At 40.8% G+C, this 16,637-nt stretch overlaps 2 protein-coding genes across 2 annotated transcripts; one reads left to right on the top strand and one right to left on the bottom strand.

Moving 5' to 3' along the window:
* The first annotated feature begins 403 nt into the window (after nucleotides 1–403).
* LOC148743034 (uncharacterized) lies at nucleotides 404–4,102 on the top strand. Its single transcript, XM_088749558.1, has 2 exons — nucleotides 404–551; nucleotides 3,741–4,102. Exons 1-2 carry the CDS (start codon nucleotides 404–406, stop codon nucleotides 4,100–4,102), a joined length of 510 nt encoding a protein of 169 aa, XP_088605684.1.
* Nucleotides 4,103–11,535: 7,433 nt separating this feature from the next.
* On the bottom strand, nucleotides 11,536–12,642 carry LOC148743033 (G protein-coupled receptor GRL101-like). Its single transcript, XM_088749549.1, has one exon. The coding sequence runs from the start codon at nucleotides 12,640–12,642 to the stop codon at nucleotides 11,536–11,538; it is 1,107 nt and encodes a 368-aa protein (XP_088605675.1).
* Between the last annotated feature and the right edge of the window lie 3,995 nt (nucleotides 12,643–16,637).

Raw genomic sequence — 16,637 nt, 5'->3', positions numbered from 1 at the left:
GCCCAAGACGTATAAACAACGATTGGCTTTGCGACTAATCTTGTCTGCCACAAACACATATAATTATGCTCTTGCGAATTGGCTCGATGAGAAACTAAAACCGCTTTCGGTTAACACATACTGAATCACTGATGTTTTTCAGTTTGCCGATGATATCAAGGAGGTGTGGTTTAGTGAGTGTGACTTTTTAATATCATAGGACGTATCTTCTCTCTTCACTAATGTGCCCCTCGAAGAAACAATAAAGATCCTCACTAACAAAGTTTTCACTGAGAACTGGTTCAATGTGACATACAACCAGAACATCAGCCGAGATGATCTCGTTGCCCTTCTAAGAGCGGCTACAAAACATCAACTTTTCTAGTTTAATGGCAGCCTCTACGAATAAATAGATGGTGTAGCCATGGGATCACCACTACGACCGCTCATGGAAAATACATTCATGTGTTCCATTGAGGAGAAGCTTCAAAGGGAAAGGAAACTACCCTATTTCTATAGAAGGTACTTGTATGACACCTTAGCCGTGGTACAGGACAATCCAATTGCTAGTGCCTTTCTTGAGACGTACGCTCTCAACGTACGCGACGTCGCCATGGTAACCATCACGCGGTGAAAAATAATCACAAAAGATCTGAAGTCCGTACCATCATTAATATTCCAACTATTTCAGAACAATCTCCTAACGTCAAAAATCATCTTAGGCTCTGCTGCTTGAATGCTAGATCAATTAAAAACAAATCTGCGGATTTTGTTTGCTATGCAGCATCCACCGGTGCGGACATTTACATATTTACAGAAACATGGTTGACTGAACGTGACATGGCACATAGAGCTGAACTTACTCTGCCTGGTTTCAAGCTGCTCGATCAACCGCGTCTTGGAAGGACTGGTGGTGGACTTGCACTCTTAATAAAGAGCGGCATAGATGCCAAGAAAATGGACGGTGGTGAGCGTAGATCTTTCGAATTTTTTGAATGGACTCTGCGTTATGGTTCAAATAGTTTGAGAATTGCTGTCATCTATCGTATACCATATTCTCAAGCCCATCCAGTCACCACTAGTGTTTTCTTTGATGAATTCATAACTTACCTCGAGTCGATCATCATGTCTCCTGAGCCGTTGCTAATAACGGGTGATTTCAATATTCATGTCGACGTACATACTGACTCTGATGCTTCTCGTTTTCAAGATTTACTATCGTCTATGGGCCTTCAACAGCACGTGGATTAATCTACACATATATCTGGGCACACCTTAGACTTAATGATTACTCGTTGCTCGGATTCATTTCTTACAGCCAAACCTATGACTGACTACTTGTTTTCAGACCATTTTACTGTTCTTTGCGATCTTGCCTTAAGTAAACCATCTCCCAAAAATGAGCAAATATCATATAGAAAACTGAAGGCAATCAAGATTGAGGATTTTAAACAAGATCTGTCTACCTCTGAGCTTTGTAATTACAGTCCAGATTCGCTTAACGGTCTCGTTGAATGCTATAACGATACATTGTCCCAAGTGCTCGAGAGACATGCTCCACTTCGATCCAAAGTTATACGATCTCGACCTCTGGTTCCTTGGTTCAATGAAGAAATAAAAAATGCCCGCCGTGAAAAACGGAAAGCAGAAAGAAAATGGCGACGCTCTGGCAAACACGACGATATGTTGTCATACAAAAAGATCAAGAATACGACAAATCGATTAATGAACGAAGCTCGAAGCCAATACTATCATGACTTCATTAATGATAACAGTTCAAACCAAAAAAAAGCTCTTTGCAGCTGCGAATACTCTTTTGAATCAAAGGAAAAAGAACACTGTGCTACCACCTTGCGATGATAAGCTTGAATTAGCTGATAGGATGGGCTCGTACTTTGTTCAAAAAATCACTGATATTGGTACAACACTCGACGTTATGGCTCAAGATCTTTCCACTGACCCGCTTTTAAACTGTACATTGTCACCAACCCCCAAATTTAGTAAATTTACAGCACTTTCTGAACTCGAAGTACGGAAACTTATCGAAGGTAGCGCAAAGAAAAGCTGCTCTTTTGATCCGATGCCTACCTCACTGGTTTTTAGCTGCATTGATGTCCTGCTTCCCGTGATCACAAAAATGATAAATCTATCCCTCGTGGATGGTGTGTTTGCTGACGTCTGGAAATGTGCACTTGTTAAGCCGTTGCTCAAAAAAGCTGGTCTTGATCCCCTTCTTAGTAACTACAGACCTGTTAGTAATTTGCCATACATATCGAAGCTCACCGAAAAGGCGGTGTATAATCAACTTCATTTACACATGATAGACAATTCTGTTTATCCAGAAATGCAATCATCTTACAGAAAAGGACATAGTACCGAAACAGCGCTTCTTCGGGTTGTTAACGATATCTTAATGAAGATGAATTCACAAGAGGTCACTCTTCTTGTCATGTTGGATCTTAGTGCCGCCTTCGACACTGTTAATCATGATATACTGATCAAACGTCTCCACGAAGAATTAGGTATTGCTGATTCTGCCCTGAGCTGGTTTGAGTCATATCTCCATAACAGGATGCAAAAAGTTGACATCGAGGGATCGATATCTAACCCATTCGATTTAGGCTGCGGTGTTCCTCAAGGGTCGTGTCTTGGACCGATTCTATTTATTATATATGCATCTAAGCTCTTTAAGATCATTGAACACGAGCTCCCTTGTGCTCATTGTTATGCTGATGACACCCAGTTATATCTGAGTTTTAAACCTAATACTACATCTCAAGACCAAGCCTTGCAAGCAATGGAGAACTGTATTGGAAAGATCAGGAAGTGGATGATTCATGATAGACTGTTAATTAATGATAGCAAGACTGAACTGATTTTAATAGGCTCAAAACAACAATTATCTAAACTACAGCCAATCAGTATCTCCGTTGGCAACTCGGTAATTAATAATAGCTCCGAGGTAAAAAATCTAGGCTGTTGGTTGGATGCTAACCTAAGCATGTCTAAGCATATTACAAATATTTGCAAATCTGCATTCTTTTATCTTCATAACATTAGAAGCATTAAGAAATATTTACACTTAGACAGTCTCCATACTTTAGTTCACGCGTTTATAACGAATAGATTAGATTATTGTAACAGTCTTTTGTATGGTGCCTCAAAGGAACTGATAGCTAAAGTACAACGTGTACAGAATGCAGCCGCAAGACTGCTATTGAACGTTGGAAGGTACTCGCATATTACTCCTATTCTATATGAGTTACACTGGCTTCCAATCCAGGCTCGCATTAAATTTAAAATTCTTCTACTTACTTTTAAAGCGCCTCATAATTTACTTCCGTCATATATTAACAGCCTCATATCTATTAAATCAAAATCTTCTTATTGTCTTCGATCTAATGACGGTCTTTACTTAGAGCCCCCTAAGGGTAAGATGCTGAAGACATTTGGTGATCGATCTTTTCAGGCAGCAGCACCACACTTATGGAACAGACTTCCTCATGAAATTAAAATGATTAAGTGTTTGGATAAATTTAAAAAAGCTATTAAAACATTTCTGTTAAATGAAGCTTTTTGTAATCATTAACTTAGATATATTACATTAAAATAATTTATTCTTATGTATTTTTAGCTACCATTACTATTGTAAATTTTTATTTAGATATATAAGGTTTTTAATTTTATTCAGTGTAAAGCACTATTGATCTGTACATGTAAATAGGGCTATACAACTAATTAAAATTTATTTATTTATTATTATTTATTTGAAACGCTGAATAAAGCCCACCCTACACTTAACTTTACCGTCATGGAAGTAGCAATCAATGGAAAACTTCCTTTCATCGGAATGGAACTTATGAAGATGGGTAGCCAAGTTAGAACATGCTTCTATAGGAAAACAACAGATAAAGGTCTTCTTCTCCATTTCCAAAGCCACGTAGACAATAGGTATAAACGATCTCTTCTAAAGACTATGTTAAATCGCGTACATCGACTCTCATCTTCACCTGACCTTTTCGCTGCCGAATGTGACAACCTCAAAGAGATCTTTCTCAAGCTTAAGTACCCTGAGAGACTCATTAACTGTGCAATCACCGGATTCATCGCTTCTCAAGACTGAAAACAAGCGCTTAAGGTTAAGAAGCCCGTTCGAATCATTATACCATTTAAAGATCAACGGTCAGTTGACTAAGTACGAGGACAGCTCTCCGATCTCGCGAAGAAAATTATCAGCTATTTGTGCCTAGTGTTTACGAGTAAGAAAACTGCTGATGAGATCGAAGTGACGGAACCCAAACCACCTCTTGTTAACGAACAATGCGTTGTTTATGAATACAAATGTGATCTGCGCGACGCAGATTATGTCGGCTTTACGTGCCGACACCTATTTCAGCGCATCAATAAACAAAGCACTCTGTCAGGGGTAAACACCTACGAGACGTACACAATCTAAGGAAAACAGATCTTCGTGACCATCCTCAAGAAGTGCAGTCGGAAGCTGGATTGTTTACTTTCTGAAATGCTCTTCATCAAAGACAGAAAACCAACACTTACATACATACATACCTACCTACATACATACATACATACATACATACATAGGTTAACTGATCACTCCCCAGAGGGGCTTTTCAGGGCCAACACCCACCTATCCCACCCAAGGGAGGACATCCACCACACGGTAATCTCGTGCGTGGGAAATTAACGTTTCCTACCCCTAACCACTTAGCACTCAATCTGACTCCATCAAAGCAAAACTTTTTATCTGACAGTTCAAGCGCACCACGTTTTTATTTTATTCGCCTATTTTTATTTTTTGTTCATCGTTTTTTATTTCGATGTAGATAATTGCACAAAATATCACCGTAAACGCACTTCATTTCCTGATTGTAATGTAAAGAATTGTACCTTGTGTGGAATGAAGGCTGACATAGTGTACTTCATGGATGTGTCCCAACACAAGTGTCCTGCTTTTGTCAACAGGACACTGAGGCCGTAAGATAACATCGTGAGTAGCATTAAGACTGCTGACCACACGAATGCAAGTTTTGTAGCGGTTTGCAGCGGCACTTAGAAAAACATGGTCACCCCAAGCGCCATCTTGCTCCATGTACGTTAAGTAATCAGTCCATGATTGATGTCCATGGACGAAGTTAAACAGATTTGTTCCATTCGGCTGAGAGGAGAGTAAAATAGAGAGAAAAAATTAGAGTGTAAAGTTAATGGTACACTGGATCAGTTTGAGTATGTTGGAAGGAGTCATCACATGAGGAATTAACAAAGAGATACTAAACAACGGTAAGAACAAATAATAACCAATCAGAGTAATGAACACAAAGATCTACATTGGACTTTGCAGTCTCAAATCCTGAACATCTAGCGTCCACCTTATCCAGAGTCAAGGTTATCCAATTAGGATTGTCCCGTCCGTGGGAGGTTTCAAGTGAGAAGTACATTTTAAAAAAACCTTGGGTTAGCCCTTTCTCCGCAGGACAGAGTCCTTTAGTTTTCACAAGGAGGTGTGAATTCATCCGTGACCCGGACATGGTCTATACTAAAACACTTGAACAACACAGAGTGTTTTCACGATAAATCTAGAAATATTACGATATCATTCGTGGAAATAAAGGTGAATAGGGGTGGGTATGTACCGTGGCAAAGAGGCAAGGTGATTATCCATCATTTTCACCGACACTGAGGTAGTTAATGTTTATGGTGCTCCTAAATTAACAGTGGTTAACCCAGAGTGTAAGACATCAACTTACAAGCTCCGGGTTTCTTCGGAGGTACTGGACCAACATTTGTCTTAATTCGTCATGCTTGATCTTGAGTCTCATAGCAATTTCCAGTTGATCTGACAAAGCATAGAACATGCAATTTCCTGATCCGTCATTATCAACAATTCTGAAGCCCTTGTCTGAAGAAATTTTCTTCAACTCATTTTTTAGGTCTGTCTTGTAATTTACTTTGCTTGCATCGAGTTGCATCTGCTGAAGCTGAGCGATTAACTCAGCAGAACCTAAGTGAACAAACGGATGAATGAACAGAGGATAGATACCACCATGCCCGTGATTAAGGAGGACCAAAACAGAAGAATACTACATTATAAGTACTTTTTCTTTAGGCTTCTACAGGTTCTTGGTAATAAGTTTCTTTGATGTATAGAGGAACTTTATAGAAAAGGAAGTAAAAAGGAATCCTTAACAGCCAACCGAGCCTTCCATTGAAGAAAGAAAACGAAAAGATTTTACATCCTGATTCGAAGTACTTCAGCTTGGTTTTCACGCAAATTGGGGTCAAAGTGGCAAATATTACTTAAAGTAACAGCTAACTCTCCGTATTTCATCCAGATCGGAAAATCAGAGAAACGAAATTTTGTTACACACGACTAGCGTTTGAACACAGCTCAGGTATCCATTTCGGCACGTCTCACTTGTTCTAAACATCATTTAGGGGCAGTCTCTCCAAAAGTAGTAAAATGCATTTCGGCAACCTTCCGCTTACAGTTGTTCGCGGTTCAGTTGAAGACTTATTTTTTATTTTTTATTTTTTCCTTTATATATATATATATATATATATATATATATATATACCACAAAGATATATATAGATACCACAAAAGGTTAGATCGTTTGGGGTGACTATATTGGTTCTCCTCCATCCTAGCATTAGCACTGCACTGATGAGGCCCAGAAGGCCGAAACAGTACTGTCTGCAGTTAGATATAGCTCTTTGGCATACAAAGCTTTGCTTTCATGTCCAAATTGAGCACTCTAACTAGGATGAGTCATTGCTCTGCAATTGCGCATGCTCGCTAGTGTACTCTAGTTTGAGCACTCTGGCATGACTTAGACGATACCACAAAGGTTAGATCGTTTGGGGTGACTATATTGGTTCTCCTCCATCCTAGCATTAGCACTGCACTGACTCGACTAACCATTATCACTAATCTGAGCATGGGAGTTTAATATTTGAAAGTGTGTGATTAACCTGGGAGGTGGGGTTCGATCCCCCAGCGAGTTTGGCGTCCTGGTGGGCCCTCCGTTTATGGCGGTCCCAACCCTCAAGCCCTTGCACTCTGGCGGCGGGTTTGGATTAGACATTTAGGTCGGCAGGCATTGCACCGCCCTCACGGGAGCCTGGCCGTCCGCCTTAAACATAAAAAAAAAACTGCACTGACTCGACTTTTGCTTGTTGGTAAGTGTTCGCTCCTTTCCCTAGTGGTTGGGAGTTTGTTTTGGTTTGTTTTTGAGGTTTCTGAGGATTTTTGTTGGATAAGTGAGTACCTGCCGGGAGGGAAAACTTGCAACTTTCTTCCTCCTTGGCAGTGTTTTTTCTTTGGTTCTGTTTGGTCGCCCATCCCTTTTTTGGGATTTCTCGGTCGATCCGAACTTGCTTGTCTTGTTGCTTTTTCTCTGTTTCGGTCACCCATCCCTTTGGGTTGGGTCCGAACTTCAGCATGGTCGTGTCCTTTAATAGGACTATCGACGTCGATTGTCAGGGGCTCCCTGAGGAGGTACTTTTTTCGCAAGCGGTTGGTCTGTTGCTGGGTTTTTTCGACCGAGAGTCTGATCATCGGGTGGCTGCGGTGCAGGCATGCCCTGGCCGTGTTGCCAGAGTCACTTTTGCAGAGAACGGGGATGTTGCTAAGTTATTTTTTGAGGAGTTAGGTGTCATCAAGTTGGGTGATGTAGAGTGTAGGGTGGTCAAGCCTCCTCCTCCTCCACCCCAGCTTACTACTGTTGTAGTTTCTTGGTTCCCCTTTGAGGGATCAAACGACGCCATCAGCACAGCTTTGTCTGCATATGGTACGGTCAAATCTGTTCGCAATCAGGTTTGGCCCGGAAGGCCTTCAGTGTCCACCGGGTCACGCATCGTCCAAATGGTCATTAGGAATGTCATTCCACCGTTTATCCCTATCCGCGGTGTTCGTTGTAAAACTTGGTATAGGGGGCAACCCCTCCAGTGTGGGACCTGCCGAAAAGTTGGCCACAAGTCAGCTGATTGTCCTCTCAAAGGAAAATGCTTCCGGTGTCATCAAGATGGGCACTTGGCTCGGAATTGTAAGGTGACCGTGGCTGCTCCAGCTGAGGCTGACGCCCCTGTTACAGAGAACGGTGTGGCTGTTCCTCCGGTGAAGAGCACTCCCGCCGAAGAAGAGACCCCCGACACTGCTATTGAAGACTCTGAAGATGAAGTTGGTTCACCTCCAGACTCTGATGCAAGCGAAGACCGGTTCGCCTCTTGTGAAACGACTGGAAATGAGAATATTATACCAGCAACCGAGGGTTTTGCTAACCCTGCTGACTCTGACATGGCTGGTGAAAGTGGTCCCTGGACCACTGTTTCCCGGAAACGCCCCGCTTCCTCTGTTCCCGTTTCAGTTAAGAGGACTCAACAGGCCCCATCTAAAAGTCCTGTGGTTTCACCCATGAGTGATATCCGCAATGGCCCTGATGTTTTCCTTGAAGTTCCGGAATTGGCAGCCTGTTCTGCAGACCACCGTGCAATCCTGTGGGAGATTGCGGTTGATTATCGTAAACCGCCTGATCAGCGAAAACGTTTTTGCCGTTGGACTTCAGATCCCCGCTTTATTGGTTTGAAAGATGAGGACTTTAAGACTGCTATAAAATTTTTCAACAAAAAGTTCCCAAAGTAATTAATTAAGGTCATAAAAAGAAAAACAAAAGAAAATAATTAGTTAAGTAATGAGCGGGTGTGTTTAATTTTTGGGTGTGAGTGTGTTAATTTTTAAGTGAGGTGGGGTTCGATTCCCCAGCGAGTTTGGCGTCTGGTGGCCCTCGTTTCTGGTGGTCCCCTTCCCTAAGGCATTGCACGTAAGCCAATGGGTTGGGATTAGACATGTAGGTCGGCGGGATTGCACCTCCCTTCATCGGGGCCCGGCCGTCCACCTTAAACATAAAAAAAAAACTGCACTGATGAGGCCCAGAAGGCCGAAACAGTACTGTCTGCAGTTAGATATAGCTCTTTGGCATACAAAGCTTTGCTTTCATGTCCAAATTGAGCACTCTAACTAGGATGAGTCATTGCTCGGCAATTGCGCATGCTCGCTAGTGTACTCTAGTTTGAGCACTCTGGCATGACTTAGACGATACCACAAAGGTTAGATCGTTTGGGGTGACTATATTGGTTCTCCTCCATCCTAGCATTAGCACTGCACTGATGAGGCCCAGAAGGCCGAAACAGTACTGTCTGCAGTTATATATATATATATATATATATATATAAAATATATCTAAACAAAAATCTCTCGAAGTAATTACAGCCTCCTTTTCAAAGAAATTGGATAGGTATAGAGAAACCCCGAGACACGATTTTTAACAATCGTTATCAGGAGGTGTTGACTATTCTTCCCAGTTACATTAAGGTTGAATTCAGGTACTATCGATTTTCTAGAAAATAAATCCATATTCAGCCAAACAAAGCAAGCAGTATATCTTTTTCGTTGTAAGGCCCATCTAACTTGAGAATATGAGCCGAATCGATTTTTGGCTGTTGCCACGATATTTCGAAAATAATCGATTTTTGGCCACATTTGCTCTCAATAAGGGAACTTTCATCTTTGTTATTGCTACTATTGATTGTATGTCAAAAATGCGACAAACTAAGCAAAAATTTCTCCGTTAGGGAAAAAAAGGGTTTGGAAGGGAAAAGAAATTAATGGTTCCCCCTCCCTAAATGTGCCTTACCGTAATCTTGTGTTGCCGAATTACCCGAACAATTCAGAAAAAATCAAGCGACTTTCCCGCACGTTTTCTTGAGCTGAGTAAATGTTTCTTACCGTTTTCGATGACTTGCATTTCCATGCCCTCCTCTTGACCTTTGGAAACAGCGATGACATTTCTTTAACACGTTCAAATGCTTTTAACCTTATTCCTCATAATTGTAAAATCGGTGTTTCATATATGAAGCAATAATCAGCATCATCAGAGATAGTAATTTTTTAGGCTAATCATAGAGGTCCAATCGCCAGGAAGTAATCGCGTGGCAATAAACCTCAATCAGATTTGCAGAACTTATTAAATTGAGTGAAACAAAATTGTACGACCAGTACTGTACAATCAATTTAACCTGTGACATCACAGAAGACAACTCTTAACCCTGCAACTCCTCACTGGACTCTGATGACGACTTCGAATTCCGCACAGGCTGTCGAAACGTCAGTCATTGTAACCGGCACTGAGCAGTTCTTTCCTGTACCACCCTCAACCGATGAAAATCAAACTAATTAGAGGTACCTTTTAAAATGTTGTACCCGCGCATTTGTTCAAGTGAGAAACTAACTCTCATACCTATGGCTGTTCGAGAGATAAAAGCTGTTCTAAACATTACTTGACGTAAAATAAACTTTCGTGCATTTTTACTGCACAAGAAAATAACTGTCCTCATCTCCGAAGGATGGTTTTCGATAAACTTACCTTCATTGTTCTGAGTTCGTACACATTTTCCGATCAAATAGCTCCTGAACTGTTGGAATTTAGCGTTCAAAACACGTCGTACCTAAATGTAAGTCATCAAGAACAAAAAGCAAAGAAAATATTTGAATACTATGCGCGCTGATTGGTTAAACACCTATCGTTGCCTGAACTGATCAATCCTAAACTAGTTTTGAAAAATAGTAACCACACAACTCTCTTAGGATGTCTGTAAAAAACTCGAAAATGTAGTAGATCCCTCGCTTTTGATTCCTGATTTAAAACTCTTTTTTTAAGTCTTCCCAACATCTCGTGTGGAATGTTATGCTGGTAAGCCCACCGAGAGTGAGGTCTATTGTTTACATGACCGACATGAAGGTTTCAAATGCTCAGAGTACTTTGCCGCTATTGCCTGGTGTGAGATCCAGAAACAGAACCGATTTTGTTGGTTGTGACTCATTTTGTTTCCGTGAGATCTTTTCACCTCAACAGAAGTTTTATACCTTGAAAACAGACAACTTTACATTTCATTAGCTACGCAATTTAAGACATGTGCAGTAAAAAAAAAGAAGCCGCTAGTATTTTAGTTTATGGAACTAAGCGGCTTAATAAGACTGGTTTATCTAATATCGAGTGACACCAATATATTTTTCGTTGTAGATGACCGAACAGTGACGGGTCATCAAATTGACAACTTTTAACTGGTTAGTTCGTTACAGCACCTTCCATTTACTATAAAATTTTCCTGAGTTCTCTAATACACCTTACTACTCAAAAGGATGACACGAACTGTAAGAGTTTTTTCTACGTGAACCTTTTCTTTTTTGGCAGATCAAAGATAATACTCACTGACTGACCCTTGCTCACCATAGAGTCTCTTGTAGCTCAGTGGTTAGAGCATCCGACTAGATCACGGAGGGTCGTGGGTTCAAATCCCATCTGGAAACTCGATTTTTAAAAAAACCGTTTATTTCAGATCAAAGATACTCCGCAAAATATTCAAATATCAAAACCCGATAAATTTTCTTCGTGCAAAACGGAATGCTTTTGCTTAAACTAGGTCAGCTTACATTCTTCACAGCATAGAACAAAACATTCATAAAAGTATCCTTTAATTTCAGCTGATCCAGTAGCAGAAAGAAGTTTCAGTAAAGATTTGAAGGTTGCGTGTTATTACCTGTTTTGTTGATAAAGTGTAGAGAATGGGATTTATGGCAGAATTAACCGGCAGAACAAAGACTGCGATCCAAACTGCCAGGTCACCAGGTGTACGGAAGGATTTTTCCAAGAGAGACCTCATTCCAATAACCACAATGGGCAGCCAGCAGACACAGTCGGTAAGAACAATGAAGAACACTCTTTTGGCGAGCGAGGCCTCCCTCCTCAGATCGGCTGCCCTTTGCTTGGCTTTCAGTTTCCTCTCTCTTTCGGTCCCTTGCTGAGCCAGGCGCCTGTTTGATGTGCAGGACTTGTAGATAATCATGGAGTAGGCCACAATGACGAAGAACACAAGAGTAAAGTTTAAACCAACAAACATGGCAACAGAGTACTCCCAGCCTGAGGGTTTATCAGCAGAAAGTTGCAATGGGAGACATACAACTGATCTGCCATAAAAGTGGTGACCTTTTTGGCGACTACCAAAGTAGTCGATGCCCACCGTGGGAATAAATGCAATTAACCCACCAACAATCCAGATAAGGAAACACAGAAGATGCGTAGCCTTGATTGTAAGGGACTTTCCACGATAGGGGAACAGAATATTCTTAACCCGGTCGGCGGATACCAAACAAATCGTCATAACAGACACCTCACTTGACAACACAGCAATGGCACCTGTTATCTGACATGAAAAACTTGAACGCCAGTTATAGTCATGCAAGAAATACTGCCCTGCCCAAATGGCATCCATTACACCTATTATGATAAGGTAGATACCCATCAGTCCATCAGACCCGGCCAAATGTATCAGCATGATAGACTGTATCTTATTCTTCTCCTTTGTCTCCTTAAACACCAACCGCCACACGATGACAAACACAGCACCAACCAACGACATAATTCCGACCACCCAGAGACATATCCTAGGGGCTTGATCTCTGAACATAGTTTCACAGCTGGCGAAGCTGTCGACATAAGCAAAGTCGCAATCTGCGTCCTCCTTCGTCAAATGGCAACACATCAGGTTGGTGTCTACAGTCCTACGGTTCATAAAAAGAGTTGACATGAGTCACAAAAGGGGAAGAAAATAGAAAATTTTGATTTTTAATTTAAGACAATGAAAGGATGATAATAATACTCTACATGTTGCTTTAATGTATAAAGATAAATAAAATTTCTCAATTGGACATCTCCAGACGTCGAGAATATTTCACTGACTTACGCTGTTATTAAGTATTTCATGTTCGAGAAGAAACCGGCCGGTAGTTCTCGCATTTCGTTGTAATGGAAGTAACTGCAAATTAAAGGAAAGCGATTCAATTTCACATCACTCGCTAATTTATAATGATGCTGCTGTCTTAAGGCTAAGTATTTTGAATCTTCTGGGTTCTCTTCTTTCTGTAGCTCCACCTAGTTCTCACACCCTCCAAAACATTCAATTCTTAAGAACGACTTTTTTTCAAGACCGCTTGAGAGGTGGCACACCGAAAAATGACTATCCTCATATTTCAGTCAGATATGCCTTATAGTGAACTTAGAAACTTGGTAAGGTTTTTTCCCAGACTTGCTTCTTTATCCTAGAAAATTCACGAAAACTGAAACGAGCGTCAGTAGCCGTAAAATGGCGGAAATCAGTGCCCCGAGTAGTGGCAAATCAACTTTGCTCGTGAAAAGTGCAAAAGAAAGCAAGCTCGTATCAGTTTGACAGATTTGTATATATAGGAGGGATTGAGGTATGGCTTAAGTCTAAAACGGGACCGTTTCATTTAATTTTGACATCACGGAAAGCTCTCAAAAATCCCCGATATTTCAAAATCCAACGGAAGCACGAGGGAAAAAGTTGCAAGGACATGTATTTTCAAACAAAAAAGCTCAGGGAGAAAATAAACTATTAATGAAAATACCTGGAGCTTGAAGGTTATAACAACTTACTATATGGTAGGACAGTCTTGGGGTAAATCCGAGCATTCTGATTAGTTCTTACTTGGTCTGGATCTTGCCAAACGGAGCATTTCCACGGACGCTGTCATTAGCCGTATATTTTGGTTCGCGAAAGCCGAGAAATTAAACTAAAGAAGTTTTTCCGAACGTCATGATAAAATACTTAGTAACATCGCTTACTTGAGCTGTATTGGGAAATATTGGCCCTCGGTATTTTTGTACCGACCTCGCTGCGCTCACTCCATACTACTACGATTTTGGGCCAATAATAAGTACGACACTCGCGCTTGGTTAATAAGAAGTAATTCTTTGCGCCAACTGCTCTATTGTGTTCCTTTCCACAGCCTCTGTAATTAAGAAGGCTGACACATTAAGTCTCTGTAAGCAAACCACAAATTTAAAGAAAATCCGGAACAACATGCCGCGCTATTTTGGCAGTTTGACTAGACCGCCGCTTTGCAGCATTTTGGAAATCCTCCTCGAAATGATCCTTTTAACAATGAAAACCTGAAAAAAGCGTTAGCTAGAAAATTCATCACAAAAGTGCCTTACTAATTCTGCGATAAGGGCTCCGCGTTTTTCCTTTACAATGGCTGGATAGCTCTTCTAGAATGCATGGCATTTTTGTGACCCTCTCCCTCATCCAATGCCTCAAAAACAGTGATGCCCCGAACTGGTGATCTAGTCTGATTGCTGGAAAGTGTGTTAATAATTGCCGCTCGATCTAAAATTAAAACTATTTCGGCCTCAACATCGGTATTGCCGACGGTCTTTAAGTGTTCAGAAATGACTTTACGGAACGACATTAGCTCAACATCGGTATATCAAAAGAATACCTTTTTCTCAACTTAGTTGGTTTAATTTTAGAACAGTTTCGAGCCCAGCCAATTTCCGTGAGTTTTGTAACCAGTACTTTAAATTTGGAAAGAACGTTCTTAAATCATCTATTATTCTTTGTTTGTGGTAGTGATTTCAGATCTCACATTTTTTATATTGTTTATCATACATTTGTCCTCAGGTCTAGTTCACCCTATCTATTTTATTCTGTTTCCAGCTACATACTTGGTATTCTTCTGCTACTCCAATCATTCCGTACTTTGCCTCTATTTCGCCCTCACTCTGACCTTTGATCCTTTCCTTATCCTTTTTTCTTTAGCTATTTGTTGGTTTTGTGTTCTGCTTATTAGCTCTTCCAAGTAATGTTGCTATTACATTTAACTCTACATGAGATCCGCTCTGCTACGTTAACAAGTTTCACAGCAAGGACTAACTGATAAGAACAATTATCATATAAACAAGTTTGTTAAAAAACGCTATTTAAGAATTACTCACCGAAGTGGAGGTGGTTAGGGATGGATACTTTACCGAGCCGCGAAGTGGCGAGGTAAATATCCACCGCTAACCACCAACACTGAGGTGAATAAAGGCTGATAGTTTCTAAAGAAACTGTTTGGGGCTGCGTCGGTGGGGGTAACGAAATAATTTCAATAGATCAACAAAGTTGAAATGGTAAATTGGCCACCGTTACGATTATAAAAGCTGACGTTTCGAGCGTTAGCCCTTCGCTCCGACGAAGGGCTAACGCTCGAAACGTCAGCTTTTATAATCGTAACGGTGGCAAATTTACCATTTCAACTTTGTTGATATATTCATATTATACTGAGGTGAATAGTTTTTTTTAGTACATACTAAAAATGTGAGATAATATACACCACCAAAATTAATCTCAGGGATTTCTTCCCTTGTCACGGATACAAAACGGGACGCCATTTTTTCCCGAGTTGCTGGGAGGCAACTAACAGTTTGACTAGCCAATCGGAGCGCGCCTTCGACGCTATCCACTGTTTTAGTACAAACTAATCATGGATATTCGTGGCCATGAAATCACAAGATGGGAACAAGATTGAAATAATTTCAGCTTTGCGTGACAAATGCTTGAGTACGTCACATCTACACACAGATTGCTTCCCGTCTTCAACGTATTCGGCAGAGAGCATTTAACCTGCCGTTATAAATGATTGGATTGTCCTCTTTTAAGTCCACAATGAGGCTCAAGTTTACCCCAGAACTTTCTTAGGACTTATAGGTGTTCGAATACCCAAAGAAAAACAGACACCTTCCGCTCGCGTAAGGAATGTGTTCTTGTAAACAATTCTGCCATGGGAAATGGATGAGAATTTGAAACGAAAGCAGAGATAAAAACCGGTAGTCTGCCGTGGTTAGCTATGCAAGGCTAGCTTACGGTATTGATCTCCTGATCGACCACGGTGCTAACTTCTAAAATGTGCTTGAATCCGAATTTAACCACGGGGTGCCTAATTAGATTATGTCGGGACGTAAATGACGATGTTGCGATTTTCACAAAGTTCAACCTGGTTTTTCCGTGCGGAAATGAAAAGCCCCAAATTAATTTTTATATCCTCAAAAACAGCACTTTTTCCACTTATCATGAGCTTAACCTGAATGGATTCTGAGTTATACCGCATGTGTTACAAAATGCGATATTTGGAGTTTGAAATATCGGTAATTTTTAAAAGCGTTCCGTGATGTCAAAATTAAATGAAACGGTCCCGTTTTAGACTTAAGCCATACCTCGATCCCTCTTATAAAAATTTGTTTAAAAGATACGAGCTTGCTCTATTTTGTGCTTTTCACGAGCAAAGTTCATTTGCCTCTACTCTGGGCACTGATTTCCGCCATTTTACGGCTACGGACGCTCGTTTCAGTTTTTGTGAATTTTCTAGGATCGGATAAAGAAGCAAGTCTGGGGGAAAAATCCTTACCACGTTTCTGAATTCACCGTAAGTTATCTCTGGGCAAAATATGAAGGTTTTCAATTGTTCGATCATGTGCCACATTTTTCGGGCAATTCAAACATTCGCACTTAACACCTTATGAGACTCCCTAAGATTTAGGGGGCTGGAAGGAACGGAATGGTATACCATTGTCAATGAACAATGTTGTCTCAATTTCGTCGTTAACCATTCAGTTAGGACGCTAAGTAATGGGAAAAATGGGCATTTTAGAAGACGAGAGAGTAACCAACCAAGACCCCCTTCCCAACATAGTCACACTTATCTGAAAAGGAATAATTCGTTACTGAGTACGTAAAACATGCCT

The sequence above is a fragment of the Stylophora pistillata genome, chromosome 1 (genome assembly GCF_964205215.1).
Source record: "Stylophora pistillata chromosome 1, jaStyPist1.2, whole genome shotgun sequence".
Lineage (NCBI taxonomy): Eukaryota > Metazoa > Cnidaria > Anthozoa > Scleractinia > Pocilloporidae > Stylophora > Stylophora pistillata.
Note: the sequence above shows the minus strand (reverse complement) of the source record. Positions and strands in the feature narration are given on the sequence as shown.